This window comes from Rana temporaria, chromosome 13 (assembly GCF_905171775.1).
Source record: "Rana temporaria chromosome 13, aRanTem1.1, whole genome shotgun sequence".
NCBI classification, from domain to species: Eukaryota; Metazoa; Chordata; class Amphibia; order Anura; family Ranidae; genus Rana; species Rana temporaria.
This window is the reverse complement of record NC_053501.1, coordinates 48,820,857-48,840,228: the sequence shown is the minus strand read 5'-3', so window position 1 is coordinate 48,840,228 and position 19,372 is coordinate 48,820,857. Positions and strand designations below refer to the sequence as shown.

Sequence of the window (19,372 nt, the reverse complement as noted above, 5' to 3'; positions counted from 1 at the left end):
TTATTTAATGAGCTGCAACCACATTATTTGTTGTTTGGTTCCTTAATTATTGAGTAGGTGTACCTAATAACGTGGCCACTGAGGGTAAAACAGTTATGTGGATAATTATTATTATAGACAATAGAAGTATGGAAATGCCAAATCACTTGACAAGCTTGAGAGGTTTGTTCAGAATATCTTGTAATACAAGACATCTTCATTTATGTACATGATATATTGTGCTTACTGCTTGATACATTTCTTGTACCAATGTGCACAAATATTGGATATACTGGTGTGCTTGAATACATTTATGAATAAAATGACGTGTTCTCGCATAAACATATACTGTAGGTAATTTTTCCGAACCAACAAAAAAATGTACAGCATGTCACATTAATAATATTTTCACTTAGTTGCATTACAGAAGAGATGCACTGCTCCCTGCATGAGCTCTGGTATCACCAGAGAAATGCTCCTTACACACTGGGCTATGCTATAGGTCAGATCCTGAACTGAGAACTGCTGGATGACAGCACTCTGGTTCAGCTCATATATGAAATTTCACTATAAACACTCATCAGAATGAATTTAAACAACTTAGATCACTGAAGCCTGCAGGGAGCAATGCTGCAGGCTCATCAATATTCTGGGAGCTGCACATCAGATCAAGATCCACTGATTGACAGTATATGTCAGTCTCAGCCTGGAACCATGGGGCGTGGCCTGGCGGGGGTCCAGGCTGAGACTGCCATTCACCATCACGCAGCGGGTCTTTATCTGATGAGCAGCTCCTGGGATATCTGTCACTTTCCAGCTTTTTCCAGAGCATAGGCGAGCTCCCCTCGCACAGCAGCAGGCACGGGATCTCATTCCTACATGCAGTATAACCCACATACACATCCTTGGTTTGCAGGCTCATCAATATGTTTCTACGTCAGCAGACCCAGGAAGCTTCTTAAATAATGAGCAACTCAGATCAATTATAACAGCTATCTGCTCTTGTATGCTTAAACAGTGATCATAAAGTAAACCAATCATGACTGGCTTCTCAAATGACCTACTGTAGACATACGCATTAAAAACATATACAAAAAGTTAAAGGGCTTTATAACTGGACCTGCAAGAACCTCTCAGAAAAGTATTAGGGCAAGCAGTCAGCAACTGGCTTAAATTCGGGCAGTCTCTGATCCCTGAAACTTAAAGCTGAACCACGAGAAAAATTTTTTTTTGCACATTTCCCATGTACCAATTAATGAACGCTAATTAAATATTTTCAATGTGTGGATGGTTGCTAAATTAGATAAAGCTCCTAGTTTCATTTTATTCAAACTGTAAAACAATTGCTGAATTTCTGGCACTGAGTCTTCCATTTTTGGCTCTCAAAGTGTGCATATAGTCATGATATCACCTTGTTTATTCACAGAACACCTTGTATTCTGTGAAAAGAATACAAGACATTTTGTGAATGGTGGAGATGGAGTGCAAGTGACTCACTATCCTTCACTGTAATCACTTTAGGAAATAGGAGTACGTTTTGGCGCCAGGAGTTCAGCGCTTACTGCACTGTTGACTATGAATTAAACAAAGAGTTTTATTTAACACAGCAGCCATCCACACAATGAAAAGATTATTTATTGGTACAAGGAAAATATGCAAAAACATTTTTTTCCCCGACCTTCAGCTTTTAGGTAAAGTGTAAAGCCTCGTACACACGATCAGTCCATCCGATGAAAATGGTCTGAAGGACAGTTGTCCTAGGTTAACCTATGAATCTGACTGAAGGTCTGTCGTGCATACACATCATAGGTTAAATAACCGATCGTGTCAGAATGCGGTGACGTAAAACACGACAACGTGCTGAAAAAAGTTCAATGCTTCCAAGCATGCGTCGACTTGATTCTGAGCATGCGCAGGTTTTTAACCAATGGTTTTGCATACTAACGATCGGTTACCATCCATAGGTTAAATTTTAAAGCAAGTTGCCATTTTTTTTAACCTAAGGTTAAATAACCTATGGGGCCTACACACGATTGGTTTGGACTGATGAAAACGGTCCTTCAGACCGTTTATCGGTTTAACCTATCGTGTGTACGAGCCTTTAGTCTCACATAAAGCACATTAAGCTAAATAAGAGGCCAAATATAAACCCCAATGCCCTACAACTTATTTTCTTAAAAGTATTTTTTTTAGGTAAAATACAAGACAACATCCAATTTGAGATATACATAAGAACATTTTTAAGCATGCCTAAAATCATAGTTTTATCATAACCTTGTTTGCATTGATGAAAAAAACTGAGCTCACAACCTCCTGCTGCATGCCAGATACTTTCGGAGGAGATGACTACAGTAGTAGCTAGGAGCTTGTGCTGTGAATGACTTGGGCTGGAGAGGTTGTGGTCTCAGTCTTTTATCAGTACAAAGGCCTGCATGGCAAGGAGTGCTGTAGATATTTCAAAGAGTGCTCTGCCAGTCAGAAATAATTTTTCGCCTTCCTCCAGTATGTAGATGGTAGAGTGCATCAGTAAGTAAAGAAAAACAAACACCACATCCCAAATAAGTAAATGCGTATACATAAAAAGACACACACCGCTCCCGGGTTTTCGCTCTATAACGAGCGATCGCGGCCGCCGGGCACGTGCGTCGGGACCAGTGGCGGGCAGGGGGCGCACGCGCCCCTATTGGCTGCAATGCGAAATGACGTATAGATAGCTACGTGATCTCGCGCAGCCGAGCCGACCTGCCGCCATACAACTGCGGTGGTTAATGTTGTTTTGAGTCTGAGCTGTGTTTGTTCCCATATATCTATATGTTTATTACATGGCTATTTTATACGCGCTTTGACTGCTAAATATATATTTATATATTTATATTACGCGCACACACAGAGGGTAAAATAAGTATTGAAATTTTCACCACATCGGCAACAACCCATGCAATCCACACATACAAAGAAACCAAAACAAATAAGTGCAGAAATTAAATAATGTGTGTTTTAAAATGAAATGGCACAGAGAAAAAGTATTGAACACGCTAACTGAAACTTATTTAATACTTCGTACAAAATCCTTTGTTGGTAGTGACAGCTTAAGGACACCTCCTGTATGGAGGAACTAGTCGCGTGCATTGCTCGGGTGTAATTTTGGCCCATTCTTCCACACAATGTCTTCAAATCTTGAAGGTTCCGTGGGCCTCTGCTATGAACTCTGATTTTTAGTTCTTTCCATAGATGTTTTATTGGATTCAATTAATGCGATTGGCTGGGCCATTCTAGCAGCTTTATTTTCTTTCTTTGAAACCAATTGAGTTTCCTTGGCTTTGTGCTTGGGATCATTGTCTTACTGAAATGTCTACCCTCGTTTCATCTTCATCATCCTGGTAGATGGTAGCAGATTTTTATCCAGAATGTTTTGGTACATTTTTCCATTCCTCGTTCCTTCAATGATATGAAGTTTGCCAGGACCGTATGCTTAAAAACAGCCCCACAGCAGGATGTTCCCACCTCTAAACTTCACTGTTGGTATAGGGGTGTTGTACAGTGCCATTTGACCTTCAAACATGGTGTGTATTATGGCACCCAAAGAGTTAAATTTTGGTCTCATCTGACCAGACTATATTCTCCCAATATTAAATTTTGTGCAGCAAACTTTAAATGAGTTTCAACATGCTTTTTATTTAGCATTTGAGTCTTGCATGGTGAGCGTGCATACCGGCCATGGCGGTAGAGTGCATTAATTATTTTCTTTGAAACAATTGTACCTGATAATTCCAGGTCTTTCTGAAGCTCTCCACAAGTGGCCCTTGGCTCTTGAACAACTTTTTGATAATTGTCACTCCTCTGTCAGAAATCTTGCGAGGAGCGCCTGGTCGTGGTCAGTTTATGGCAAAATTATATTCTTTCAACAGATTATGGCCAAAACAGTGCTCACTGGAACATTCAGAAGTTTGGAAATCCTTCTGTAACCAATGTCATGTTTTGCAACAATAAGGTTGCGAAGGTCTTGAGCTCTTTGCTTTTACCCATCAGATGTTTCTTGTGCGACACCTTTGAATTGAGACACCTTTTTATAGGCCATCAGTTGAGACTGAACCAGCTGATATTAATTTGCACCGACATGGTGAAGGATTGCTTTCTAATTGCTGATAGATTTTAGCTGGTGTCTTGGCTTTCCATGCCTTTTTGGACCTCCCTTGCTTTATGTGCTCAATACTTTTCCCTGTGTACTTCAATTTTATTACACATAACATAATTTCTGAATGTATTTGTTTTGGTTTCTTTTTATGTATGGATTGTTACCGACAGAGCTCTGCGGGAGTGATGCGTGTGGCCAGCGGCCGCATTGCCCGCCGGCGACCTGCAATCGCTCCTCAGAGAGCCAGAACGGGAATCTGTCAATGTAAACAGACAAATCCCTGTTCTGACAGGGGAGTAGAGAGAGAGTGAGCTGCTGTTCCTAGTGATCAGGAACAGCAATCTCTTTCCTCCTCCAGTCACTACACCCCCCCAGTTAGAAACCCCTCCCTAGGGAACACTTAACCCCTTGATCACCCCCTAGTGTTAACCCTTTCCCTATCAGTGACATTTATACAGTAATCAGTGGCTATTTTTAGCTGTATAAATTGTCAATAGTCCCAAAAAAGTGTTCAAGTGTCCGATCTGTCCGCAGTCCAGCTAAAAATCGCTGTTCACCGCCATTACTAGTTAAAAAAAAAAAACAACTATAATAAAAATGCCATACATTCATCCCCTATTTTGTAGACAATATAACTTTTTCGCAAATCAATATACGCTTATTGCGATTTTTTTTTACCAAAAATATGTGGAAGAATACATATTGCCCTAAACTAATGAAGATTTTTTTTTTTTTTTAGGATACTTAATATAGCAAAAGGTAAAAAATAAATTTTTTTCCCCAAATTTAAACTTTTTTTTTTTAAAGTGCAAACATTTAAAATCACAGAGGTAATCAAATACCACCAAAAGAAAGCTCTATTTGTGGGGGGGGGGGCATAAATTTGTTTGTGTACCAAGTTGGATGACTGCAATTGTGAGTTAAAACGACGCAGTGCCGTATCGCAAAAAACAGCCTGGTCATTAAGGGGGCAAGTCCTTCCGGTCCTTAAGTGGTTAATCAGTTTATAGAATAGATTTTAACATGGCCAAGTGCCAAGTACACTGGGTTCCCTGGGGGATTTAACAAGCCTCATAAGTTGCCCTCTGTCATTAAAAAACACTTTCACTTAAAGAGGACATCTCCCCTCATGGTATTTGGTAGCATGGGGTCCAAAAATATTTATTTTGCCAATATACCAGTAGACCAGATGCTAAAAACGAAATGAATACCTTCAGCAGGCTAGTGGCGGGCGCTCATGCAGGACGAAGCCCCCCTAATCCATACGCCGAGCCCCTAATATACACATGCAGGACACCGACACATGGATTTCAATTTTTTTAAACACAGGATTAGAGCCAAAAAAGGGAACACTGCACCCCGTGCCCACCCAGTTGTGACCGTTTCTCCTCCCGGCCAATCAGGAAGCGGGTCCTGAGACCTGATTAGCCACGAGTCCTAACTCCTGATTGGCTGGGAGGAGAAGGGACTGCCGAGACATGGGACATGGGAGGAGAGCCACCAACCCGGCGACCTGGATGGAGTAAATGCGGGGCTGGCGGAAGATGTAGCGATCTAGCAACTGTGGGGTGGGGAGAAAATTGAGCACCAGCCACCACTGCAGTAGACTAATGTCCATAAACCCAACATCACAGTAGTCAAATATTACTAACCGAAAACTATATATAAATGTCCTCATGTAAAAGCCATAGTTGCTACAAAAACCATAGTTGTTACTGAATTAGGAACAAAAAATAATATTTAATAGTATGGTGAAAACTAACAATTAAAATGTGTTTCCACTCAATCATTTAGTAAATAGTATTCTTTATAATCTAGTTATATGTCATGTAAGTGTAAAGTTTCAATAGAAAGACAAGTCTTACTGTGGAAAAAAATTACCTGAATCGGAAATCTGCAGTAAAAGCTGAAAGAGCACCATACCTGCATCTAGCTCTGATGGCAGGTTGGTGTAAAAAGATTAGATGGAGCAGAAGAACCCACCACCACCATTGCGACCATATCACAGAATGAAAGATTAATGCACAAAAAATAAAGAGAAAATAAAAAAATAAGACCCACTACCTGGTATGAGAAGCGGCATCACTAAGGCTGTAGGAGCTGTTTTCTCTGGTTAATTGCTTGGTGCATATTGGGACTTGGTTCTCCATAGTGACTGGAGATTCTCTTTTCCCATCTAAAGCATGAGCTTCTCTGTCACAAGTCCTATCATATATCAATCCCACATCGCTGACACTGTGCCACAGAGGGGCCACTTTTTCCTTAGGAGGCCCAGACCGTGGGGAGGTGGCAGAAGCCCCAGGAAGGTTGGAGTTGACATGATTGTTGCTATACAATGTGGTGTCAATACCACTATCAGCAGATGTGCCTTGTATGTAAGTGTAGTTGTCTGAGTCAAGCCGTTCCCCGCTGTCATACCACTTTTCTTCACTATGAGCGCTGGACGCATTGCTGGAAAGAGTATTTGTGCTGGAGTGACTGGAATAATGGCTGTCAGTCTGCAAAATAGAGTGGTCATATGTTCAACATTAAAAGGTTACTTAACAATTAACTGACCAAATAATATATTATTTAGAGATCTAAAGTCAGAGATAATAATTGTGTTTACAAGATTTAATTATAAGCATGGCGAAACCAGTAAAAATGTTATAATAGATATTAAAGGAATTTAGCAGTTTCGATGCAGGCCGTTTCTGCCACATGCATGGCAATTGTTAGCAGGATCTACATTTCCAGATACACTCAAACATTACTAAAGTGGTCTATTTTTGTCTTATGGCTTTAAAGAGGAACTGCAGTCTACTCACATAATTTGTAATAAAAACATCTTTGCCATTCTAAAGCTGCTCTCCAACCACATTGCATAATATTTTATATATACTTTAATTCTGTACTTGCAAAATATGCTGCGGAAATCTCCCTCCACTAAGTCTGGCTACAATCATTTTAACTGTGGGCAGCTGGATCTGCTGCCTGTTCACTTCCTGGATTTAAACAGACACACACCTCCAGCTTTGCAGCTCTCATTGGCCCTCCCTTTCCTGGCAAACTCACAAGAGTCAGTGAGAGAGAGAGAGAGAGAGAGAGCGCAGTGTATGATGTCAAAAGCCTAGGCTAATGACCAGACAAACAAGAGTGAGTGAATTATTAGGCCCCCAGAATCGAACAGAAAAATAAAGCACTGGATTGGGGGGACTGACTTTTCTAAGCCTAAAATCATTATGAGTCGGTCACATTGTATTCAGTGTAGTTTGCTACAAGAGAACAGAAGTGACCTGGCTTTGTAATAAGGGGTGACTTTTCCACAGTGCAAGCACACCTATAATTGATTTGTGCCAGGGAAAAGTCAGAACCAGTCATGGTGTTTAAATATCAAAAATATGAAGTCCAAAAAAATTATCTCATAGTACAGCGCTGTAGACAAATGAAAAAAACTACAACAGATATTAAAGGTGAATGACTGAATCAACTGACATAAAATGCAACAAACTAAACCAAAATAAAAAATATTTCTTGCATAAGTGCCGGCTCACACAGGCGCGACTCGTCGGGCAACTTAGCCGCCTGACAAGTCGCGCTCCGTTCTGTACATAGGGACCGTTCTAATAGGAGCGACCCAAGTATCTCCGACTTTGAAAAAGGTTCCTGTACTACTTTGGGACAACTTTAGGGCAACTTGCATTGATTTCACTACAGAAGTCATTTTGCAAGTCACGGACAGATCGCCTTGCCGAGTTGCTTGGCAAGTCATGCTGCCCCTGGGTGAACCGGTTCTAAGTGTCCACCAAGTAGCAAAGATTGTGTCCACCGTGTAGCAAAATCATTGTTCATTGAAATAATCTTTGCCAAACAGAACACCCAGTAAATCTTCAAAGTAACAAGACTGGTCCAAATTGTTCCCCTTACCGCAAAAAAAGATATACTAGTATAAGAGTGATCCTGCACCGTCCTCAAAGATGACATGGCAAAGTCGCATGAAAGAAAGAATTAGGCCCGAGTCAGAAAGTACAGTCCAATCCCTGCAGTTTAGAGTGAACGTCCAGGAGCGCTTTTGACACCAAGCGGCTGGCAGAATACTCAATTTTGTAGTTTTCAGCAAGCTTTGTTGAAGCTTTTAAAGTACCAATCAGGTCCAGTTTGCAAATGATGAACACAGATCCTAATGGGAGTGTTGATTGCCACTTTAAAACAAGCTGCTAGAAGGCTTTTAACAAACTTCAAGAAGTTCTAAAAAGCCTGCTAGCAGCTCGTTTAAAGTGCCATTCAACACTCCCATTAGAATCTGTGTTATTTACAAACTGGAGCTGAATGGTACTTTAAAAACTTCATCAAAGCTTGCTGAAAGTTCTGCAAATGCTTTGTCAAAACTTGCTGTTCACACTGCTCTTATACAAGCTGGAGCCTGTGTGAAACAAGTCTAAGGCCGGGTACTCACGACCAAACATGTATGGTGAAAGCGGTCCGTCGGACCGTTTTCACCATACATGTCTGCCAGAGGGCTTCTGTACGATGGTTGTACACACCATCGTACAGAAGTCCGCGCGTAAACAATACGCGGGGCGTGTCCGCGGTGTCGCCGCGTCGATGACGCGGTGTCGCCGCGACAATGACGCGGCGACGTGGGCGGCCCGCCTTTAAAATGCTTCCACGCATGCGTCGAAGTCATTCGACGCATGCGAGGGACGGCGGGCGCCTGGACATGTACGGTAGGTCTGTACTGACGACCGTACATGTCCGAGCGGGCAGAATTCCAGCGGACGGTTTTAAAACAAGTCCAGGAATATTTGTCTGCTGGGAAAAGGCCCGGCGGGCAAATGTTTGCTGGAATTCGGCCCGCTCGCGCCCACACACGACCAAACATGTCTGCTGAAACTGGCCTGCGGACCAGTTTCAGCAGACATGTTTGGTCGTGAGTATGGGGCCTAAGAGATCCCCTGAGATCCATAAATATACCAAGGCTATGATTATTGAATATTTTTATGATTTTATACTTGTAACCACAGTTTCCACACAGATCAGAAGTGGGTGCTTCCATTGTGAGTGTGAGAAAAAAGCGTTCACAGAAGCATGGTGGGTGCATTACAAATTTAGGGCCAAATTTTGTTTCCACTTATTAGTAATTGTAAGCCTACAGTATCTGACAAAAGTGAGTACACCCCTCACATTTTTGTAAATATTTTATTATATCTTTTCATGTGACAACACTGAAGAAATTAAAATTTTCTACAATGTAAAGTAGTGAGTTTGCAGCTTGTATAACTGTGTACTGCTGTCCCCTCAAAATACAACCATTAATGTCTAAACCGCTGGCAACAAAAGTGAGTACACCTAAGTAACCAAAAAGAGTGCAACACCGCTCAGACTCTGGATAAATAATTCCTCTTGGGTGCTGGCCCTGCCTCACCACCGTCAAAAGTAACGGAAGAAAAAGGAAGATTGGTTGCACACCATGGAAATCAATGAATCAAAGTGTGTAAAAACTAGACTTGACTTTTCAAGTCTAGTTTTCACACACTTTGTGATTCAATGATTTTATCTGGTGTGTTTAATTGCTATGTATGTTGGTCAGCCAATCAAGCCCGGCCCTTTTTGTTGCATCACATTCGAGTGGAGCATTTAAATAGCTCAGGTTTGGGGCTACATTTTTGTTGTGAACCACCACGAGGTACCCATGTGAAACCGGTCTACCAATGTTCCTATAACTTCCTGTTTATGTCCTTTGGCATTTTGACAATAAAGTAACTATTCTACAGAAGTTTTTCCTTCCATGGTGTGCAACCAATCTTCCTTTTTCTTCAACTGTCTTAACCATCTTGGGCATGGAGTTCACCAGAGCTTCACAGGAGCTCCTCCATGACCACATCATGGAGCTGATGGATGTTAGAGACCTTGCACTCCACCTTTGTTTGAGGATGCCCCACAGATGCTCAATAGGGTTTAGGTCTGGAGACATGCTTGGCCAGCCGATCATCACCTTTACCCTCGGCTTCTTTAGCAAGGCAGTGGTTGCCTTGGAGGTGCGTTTGGGGTTGTTATGTTGGAATACTGCCCTGTGGCCCAGTCTTTTTCTCACTCCTTTTTTATTTATGCTCCCCTCGCCAGAACATCCGGGCTATTTTGTCACAAAGCGCTTTGGCACCACCGATCGGTGGTATATGCGCGCTTCACAAACAAATAGTAATAATAATAAGTCTCTGAAGGAAGAGGGATCATGCTCTGCTTCAGTATGTCACAGTACATGTTGGTATTCATGGTTGCCTAAATTTGTTCTCCTCACCTGGTTGCCGCCACACACGCTTTACACCATCTGAACCAAACACGTTCATCTTGGTCTCATTAGACCACAGGACATGGTTCCAGTAATCCATGTCCTTAGTCTGCTTGTCTTCAGCAAACTGTTTGTGGGCTTATTTGTGCATCATGTTTAGAAGAGGCTTCCTTCTGGGATGGCAGCCATGCAGACTAATTTGACCCCCACCCCTTCAACCTCTGCAGCAATGCTGGCAGCACTCATATGTCTGCCTATTTCCCGAAGACAACCTCTGGATATGAAGCTGAGCACGTGCACTCAACTCCTTTGGTCGACCATGGCGAGGACTGTTCCGAGTGGAACCTGTCCTGTTAAACCGGTGTATGGTCTTGGCCACCATGCTGCATCTCAGTTTTAGGGTCTTGGCAATCTTCTTATAGCCCAAGCCATCTTTATGTAGAGCAACAATTATTTTTTTCAGATCCTCAGAGTTCTTTGCCATGAGGTGTCATGTTGAACTTCCAGTGACCAGTATGAGAGTGAGAGCGATAACACTAAATTTAAACACACCTGTTCCCCATTCACACTTGAAACCTTGTAACACTAAAGAGTCACATGACACCGGGAGGGAAAATGGCTAATTGGGCCCAATTTGGACATTTTCACTTAGGGATGTACTTAATATGTTTCCAGTGGTTTAGACAGCAATGGCTGTGTGTTGGGTTATTTTGAGGGGACAGCAAATTTACACTGTTTATACAAGCTGCACACTCACTACTTTACATTGTAGCAAAGTATCTTTTGTTTATAATACATACATACGGGACACAGAGCAACCATAATAATGACTATATGAGTTATATGCCACTTATAGGTGAATGGACACTGGCAGATAGTCAAACAGGAAGTCCTCCCCTATATAACCCCTCCTTCACAGGAAGGACCTTAGTTTTTTCGCCAGTGTCTGTAAGGTGGTGGTCACTGATGTGATACATGAGCTCTTGCAGCAATCTTGGAGGTCTGGAACAGTTCTTCTGGGAATCAAGGACTTAAAAACGAATCCACTCGAAGAAGCTGTCAGCCAAAATGGATGGTTCCTGAGCATCATGGGAAAAAGAGAAGATTCCTTGAGGTTTGCCTGTAATGCAGCTTTATGGCGCTGGACCCTGCGTAATGGAACTCTGTGCAGTGTTTGTTCTGACCAAGGTGCTTTCCTGCAGGGTGCGATACAGGTCCAGGGGAGTGGACCCAGCATTAAGGGGGACCAAGCCCTGAAAGGTCTTTTATGACAAAGCCCGGCATGATGGGTGAAGATTGCACTCCTGTTATGCTCAGAGTCCTGCAGCAGGAATGGCAAGTCTATTTTTTTTCAGTTTCTCTTTTAAAAAGAGCTCCGACTGTCTGCCCCCTAGGGGCAGTGTGCTGTTTAAAACATGCTTCTCCTCCAGCCACTAAAGGACGAAGGGGCCTATTTCTATATTGGCAGGGTGGAGCGGCGGCCATGTTTGCCATGTGGACGGCAGGGCCTCTTGAGACATAACAGCACTGGATACTAATGTGTGAATACTTAATATGGGAGAAATGTGTGGCCAGACAAGTCATGATTATATACTGCATATTTACTGCTTAATCCAGGGAGCCTATACAACAAAGTCAAAACACCCCTAGCAATGCACTTTAAAGTGTTGTGTCTCCAGAATACTGTTCATTTGCCAAAACAATTGTATGGGGCCTGGTGCAGCTGAACAGATGCATACTTGCAAACTTCAGAATAATGTGCATTTGGTCTGTAGGAGCTTACTTTTATAGGATGATCTGAAGCATAAAAAGGCTGCATGGCATGCATATGTGCTAAACTAGTAAAAACTAATATGGTGCCAAGTGCAGTTGAGCAGGTACAGCATAGTATACATGCTTGCAAGCTTGTTGCCTAAACGCATTTTTGAATAAACAGATGTTTTGCATAGATGTTGCATACATGCATGTGGCATAAGCACATGTTTGGAAGAACATTGGTGTACTTGAAGGAGTTGCGTTTCCAGAATAGTATACATTGAGTCTGCAAGAGCTTAGTTTTGGGCTCCTTTTCACACTTGTGCGACTTGAAAGTAATGCGATTTTGCAGCGATTTTTGCCATAACATTGATGCGATTTTGCTGCAAAGTAGTGCTTGTGCAATGTTGAGATCTATGGACTAAATATTTAGAAATAATAAAAAATGAACCTTTACAACCCCTTTAAGTAGCAGAGGGGGAGGGGTGTATACAGAGGGGGTTGTTAATTAGTTTCAGCTGCTTTACTGTTAATTTAAATTAACAACAGGTGCACTAGATGGGCAACAATGAGACTACCTCCCTACTCATCTTTTCTGACAGTTTTTCACTAGTTTTGCATTTGGCTATGGTCAGTGTCACTGCTGGTAGCACAAGGCGATACTTGGATCCTATAAAAGGTTGCACAGGCAGTCCAACTCCTCCAGTATGGCACATCAATACGTGTCATTGCCAGAAGGTTTGCCGTGTCTCCCAGCACAGTCTCAAGAGCATGGAGGAGATTCCAGGAGACAGGCAGTTACTCTAGGGGAGCTGGACAGAGCTGTAGAAGGTCCTTAAACATTCAGCAGGACCGGTATCTGCTTCTTTGTGCACGGAGGAACAGGATGAGCACAGCCAGTGCCCTACAAAATTACCTCCAGCAGGCCACTGGTGTGAATGTCTCTGACCAAACAATCAGAAACCGACTTCATGGGGGTGGCCTGAGGGCCCAACGTCCTCTAGTGTGCTCTGTGCTCACTGCCGGACACTGTGGAGCTCGATTGGCATTTTTCATTGAACACCAGAATTTGCATGTCTGTCACTGGTGCCCCATGCTTTTCACAGATGAGAGCAGGTTCACCCTGAGCATATGTGACAGACGTGAAAGGGTCTGGAGAATCCGCAGAGAACTTTATGCTGCCTGTAACATCGTTCAGCATGATCGGTTTGGTGGTGGGTCAGTGATGGTCTGGGGAGGCATATCCATGAAGGGACGCACAGACCTCTACAGGTTACACAATGGCACCCTGACTGCCATTAGGTATCGGGATGAAATCCTTGGACCCATTGTCAGACCCTACGCTGGTGCAGTGGGTCCTGGGTTCCTCCTGGTGCATGACAATGCTTGGCTCCATGTGGCAAGAGCATGCAGCCAGTTCCTGGAGGATGAAGAAATTGATACCATTGAATGGCCCCCACGCTTACCTTACCTAAATTCAAAAGAGCACCTCTGGGACATTCTGTTTCGGTCCATCTGGTGACGCCAGGTTGCACCTCAGTCTGTTCAGGAGCTCAGTGATGCTCTGGTCCAGATCTGGGAGGAAATACCCTAGGACACCATCTGTCGTCATGCTGTCAGGCATGCATACAAGCACTTGGGGGCCATACAAACTACTGAGGACGATTTTGAGTTGTTGCAATGAAATTTCAGCAAAATGGACTAGCTTGCTGCATAATTTTTTCACTTTGATTTTCGGGTGTCTTTGAATTCAGCCCTCTGTAGGTGGATAATTTTCATTTCCATCAAATGATGTGCCATCCTTATTCCTAACACATTACCCAGTCCATATCAGTATAGATATCCAGCATGAGATTTTTGCCCGTTGATATCTGATATGTTTTCAATGTGTTCCTTTAATTTTTTTGAGCAGTGTATCAAGTCTTTAACATGGCTTCATTTCAAGGGAAACTTCAAGTGTGGCACGAATGGGTGTCCTTGCTGCAGCCATGTAGTCAGTGGAAATCAGTTTTGTTCAACAGTCACACAAAAGAACTATGACATAACCAATTTCTACAACTGCAACACCAATTATGTTATATACCTACTGACATGCGACATTTGTCGCATTCAGTATGTGGGTACAACAACCAGGCATCTTCGTGATCACTTCCATGAACATCTATATAGTGTGACAAACAATTTGAATACAAATGTAGCTCAGCACTTTAACTCATGTCACAATGGCAATACTTCAGCTATGTGTATACAAGTAATTGACAAGATCAGGTCACCAGTGCGGGGGAGTGAAGTGTTCCGGTTGCTGTCCCAGAGAGAAGTTTTCTGGATATTTCACCTCCAGACTCGCTCCCCACATGGGTTCAATTTTGAGTGGGATATTACTCATTTTTCCGACTAGCTAAATATACAGCTTCTCCAGCAGCATATTACCAGCCCTGTACCCCCCCCCCCCCTTTTGTGTTTTGTTGTTTTTCGTCTTCCATCTCAAGCTATATATTACTACCATTTTTCTTTGCTTGTGATGTGTCAGTTTATCGATATGGTCATTTTCTACTTAGTGCTTCTCTAATTCTCAGTACAAATATGACAGTCTAATAATGATAGCTTTGTTCCTGGTACTATGCACGCCCAAGATAGTTGGCCATTTAATTATTTTTTTGAATACAAATCCCTATAGATTACAGAAGGCAGAGGTACAATTTAAAATTTGGGCCATGTTTTTACCGCCCATATGGTATTGTGCACGGCCAGGATAGCTGGTTGTTCAATTCATTTATTGAATGAGAGTCCCTCCTATAGGTCGCAGAAGGTATAGTGTTATTCTAAAATTTGGGACGTGTTTTTACCGCCCATTATTGTTCCATATGATACTATGCACACCCAGGATAGCTGTCCACCTAATCCATTTATTAAATACAAGTCTCTCCCATAGATTGCAGAAGGCATAGGGACATCTAAAATTTGGGCTGTGTTTTTACCGCCCATATTGTTCCATATATATATATATACAAATCTATATACAGTACATGAATTTATCTATCTAGTTAGGATCGATCATGGCACCGAGGTCCCATGGAACAGATAATCAATGGATATCTTTGTTCTGTATGAACCATATACCGCCAATCGATTTTGGTCAATTGTAGCTCGTCCTATACTCCTTCTCTTTCCATCCTTATACCATGATGGCTTCCCCATGCTTTTGATTAAAGTTTTTATTGTAGGGTTAGCTATATATGTATTTACATATATATTTACTCAGGTTTAATGGAGCATAGCAAACATATATTCATCTTTAACCACTGGGATATAAATAGATTATAATGTTTTTAAATTTGGATGTTTTCTCTCCTCTATATACACATATATTTTTTATACATACTTTAATATGTACATTTTTTCCTATTTTTTTTATAGCACATGAAATATCTATATTGGCACATTCTCATCACTATTAATTTTATTTATGAATGGATATCCAAATATGTGCAAGTTTATATGTCTGTCATTTTATTTCTTATTAATATTTCTGTGAATCACATGTGGCTAGAAAAAGTCTGCAATTTAATGATTTGTATCACCTGTTGCTATATTGGATAGGTTTATACAAGGAGAATAATGCTGACTTATCTTTTATCTTTGAATGAATAAGCGTACCTGTTAGTGTGTGAAACAATGTATGTTAGACTAGCTAAATTACTTAGAAGGTTGAAGCAGGTACACTGCCCTCAGGTTCAGTGGTGTGGCAATGTTCACATCATCTATTGGACCAATGACATCTGGGTAATCTGAGCCACTGTGGCACCTGATCTCGGATCAAGCCTGGTTAGTACTTGGATGGGAGACTACCCAGGTTTCCCTCCAGTGAGAGAGGATTCTGAGGTTGCTGTGTTTGAGGGAATCTCAGATCATAAGATTTTAGAGCAGTCTCTGAGGTGGTTCGCCCCTTCCTTAGTGGGGTCAGTCTTTGCCTTGCGTTGGGTCTTGGAGCAAAAGTTATGGGCTCATTATTGTAAAACAATTAAATGATAGCAATGTCATAACTGAATAGGGACATGAGGTCTATCTTAAGATCTCAATCCACTGGGCATCCTTGAGTTTCAGATAGGCTTGGTCTGTTCAATGACGATATCTCAACAAGAGGTAGATTGCAGGGCCCATGATCATCAGGAAACGCATAGCTATGTGCCTAGTTGATGTCAGCCTTGGCAAAGATTTCGGTAATTGCAGTGGGAAGTCATCGGTTTTACTTGCTAAAGACGCAGGGGGCATCAATCTCAGTATACCTCAATAACCTTTGCTCATGAAGCAGTTGGTCCAGATTTTCCTTTGGTACATTTTGCAGTAAGAAGCTGTATCTAGGTTGAAGCACATTCCTTATGTAAAGTCCTACTCCAGGTCTTGGTAGAGGATCATTCTCTTTGTCTGGAACTTGAAGATCCAGGCATTGGATTGCAAGAGGGCTCTGTTTCCACGGTGTTGCACAGCTAAGAGTGGTGGTTATTGGTTCAGAATCTAGAAAGGTTGAATTCTTCCTTTCAGGTATTGGAAGATAACCCACCAATGCCAGTTTCTCCATTTGGTTTGAGGGTGGCTACAGTTCAGTGGACTTGGTCTCCACAGGAAAGAATACTGCCCATAAATTTCTTGCAGCTTTTGGCCAGTACGCCTTGCTCTGGATTATGGTACAAACCAGTTGTAGGTTCTATCCGGAAAAGCCTCTGCAGGGGCATATATATCAACCAACAGGACGGCACCAGGAGTCATGCGGCTCAGGAAAGTGAACCTCATTCTGCCTGTCTCTATCATCAGTGCATATTCCAGGTATAGAATAGTGGCGGGGGAACTCTGCAGGTGAATCTACTAGATTCCAAGTTCTACAAGTTGACAGGTTGTGTCCAAGACGAAGATCCCACTGGCAATAAGGGAAAATGCACTAGTAACACCTTAGGGACCAGTTCTCCCTTATTTGATGCTTTCCTCCGTTTCACCTTCTGTCACATCTTTTGCGAAGAATGGGGAAGGGGGATAACACTGATAATAGTGTTAGCTGAATTAGCCCAGGAGGGCTTGGTACACTGACAGAGCGAGTCTTGCGGGGTCGCTTCTTGAACACTCCCAGTCCAGTGGTACCTAATGGTCTTGAGTTCTGTATCTCAGCATTGTTAAGCCCCTGGAAGCCAGTTTCGAGGAACTTCAATAACAGGAAATATTTTTTTGCTTGAGGTGAAGCCAGAAAATGGCTACAGAAATATGTGAGTGGGAGATTTTTTTTTCTTTCCCAAATCGGTAGGGGAAAGGAGATTGGCTTAAGTACCGTTAAGGGACAGAGTTCGTCCCTATCAATTTTTTTTCCAGAGGGCGTTGTTTCAAACTCCTTGATTCATACAGCGGGTAATGTAGACAGTGCCACCTATCAGGCCACTCTTGTGTCCTGGGACTTGAATTTGATCTTGTCTGTCCTTAGGAGGCCACTTTTTGAATCGGGAGAATCTGTTGGTCCTTTATCTTGTTAAAGTGGTTTCTTTGGCCACCACTTCACTAGGTGGAGTGTCAGAGTTGGCAGCTCTTTCATGCAAGGAGCCGTTCTTGGTCTCACATCATGATAAGGTGATGTTGCGTCCTCATCCATTTTTTGCCTAGAGTGGTGTCTCATTTTCACTTGAATCAAGACCATGTCTTGCCTTATTTTCTGATCCTCAGTTGCATATTCTGGAGGTATTTCAGGCAGTCAGAATTACTTGAATTGCCAGCGCAGGTCAGGAATCCTGGTTTGTGCTGCTGATAGAGCCCAGGATGGGCAGGGGGCATCCAAGTCAACTATTTTCATTGGATTTGCCAGTTAATTATTTGAGCCTATGTCTTGAAAGGGCCCTTTTTTTGGGGGGGGTAAAAGTGCTTGCTACCAGGTGTGTGCTGGCATCTTGGGCCATCCGCCATCAGGTGTCAGCGGCTCAGAATTTTAAGGCCATTACATGGTCTTTTGTTCATACATACACAGATTTTTACTAGATGAATATCCACAGCCACTGAGGATACTGCTTTGGCAACAGTATGTTTGGGGTGGCATAAGAAGTCCTTATCAGGTGGCAGTTTGTGATTATGTCTCCCTCCCCTCAAGTGCATTGCTTTAGGACATCCCATATAGTCATTATTATGGTTGCTCTGTGTCCCGTGATGTATGATAAAGTAGTTTTGTTTCGTCATGCTTACCTGTAAAATACTTTTCCTTGTGTACATCACGGGACACAGAGGTCCCTCTCATCTTTTTTGGGATATGTGTAGGAGGGGTTATATAGGGGAGGACTTCCTGTTTGATTATCTGCCTGTGTCCATTCACTTATAGGTGGCTTATAACCAGTGGCGGTTCGTCCATAGAGGGCGCTGGAGCGCCGCCCCCTCTGGTTCTCACCGCCACTGAGTGAAATAACATAGATTCATGCATTGCACGAATCTATGTTATTTTCGCCGCTGCAGCTGTTATTCAGATGGTCGGCGCTCAATTTCCGGCCATCTGAATAACGCCAGCTGGTTGGCTGTAGGGAAATGTCTATCAAAGCCAGCGGCTCTGATAGGCTTTCCCAATACAGCCCGGAAGCTTATTCTCGGAGCGCACAGACTGTACGCCCCTTGAATAAGATGACAGGCGTCTCAGCCAATCAGGTTGGCCGGTTCTGGCTACCAGTAACCTGATTGGCTGAGACGCCTGTCAGTCATCGAGGGCGGGAGAAGACATCGTGGGACGTTTAATGGCATGGCACAGTGGTGACAATGCATGGCACAGTGGTGACAATGGATGGCACAGTAGCTGCGTTTAATGGCATGGCACAGTGGTGACAATGGATGGCACAGTGACTGCGTTTAATGGCATGGCACAGTGGTGACAATGTATGGCACAGTGGCTGCGTTTAATGGCATGGCACAGTGGTGACAATGCATGGCACAGTGGTGACAATGGATGGCACAGTAGCTGCGTTTAATGGCATGGCACAGTGGTGACAATGGATGGCACAGTGACTGCGTTTAATGGCATGGCACAGTGGCTGCGTTTAATGGCATGGCACAGTGGTGACAATGGATGGCACAGTAGCTGCGTTTAATGGCATGGCACAGTGGTGACAATGGATGGCACAGTGACTGCGTTTAATGGCATGGCACAGTGGTGACAATGGATGGCACAGTGACTGCGTTTAATGGCATGGCACAGTGGTGACAATGTATGGCACAGTGGCTGC

General features: G+C 42.8%; 1 protein-coding gene across 1 annotated transcript in view; it reads right to left on the bottom strand.

Annotated features, from left to right (window-relative positions):
• Positions 1-19,372, bottom strand: part of SIPA1L1 (signal induced proliferation associated 1 like 1) — a 331,939-nt gene that overhangs the window by 46,282 nt on the left and 266,285 nt on the right. The window contains 1 exon segment of the mRNA XM_040332639.1: positions 6,179-6,612. Within this exon segment, the coding sequence (XP_040188573.1) occupies positions 6,179-6,612 (434 nt within the window).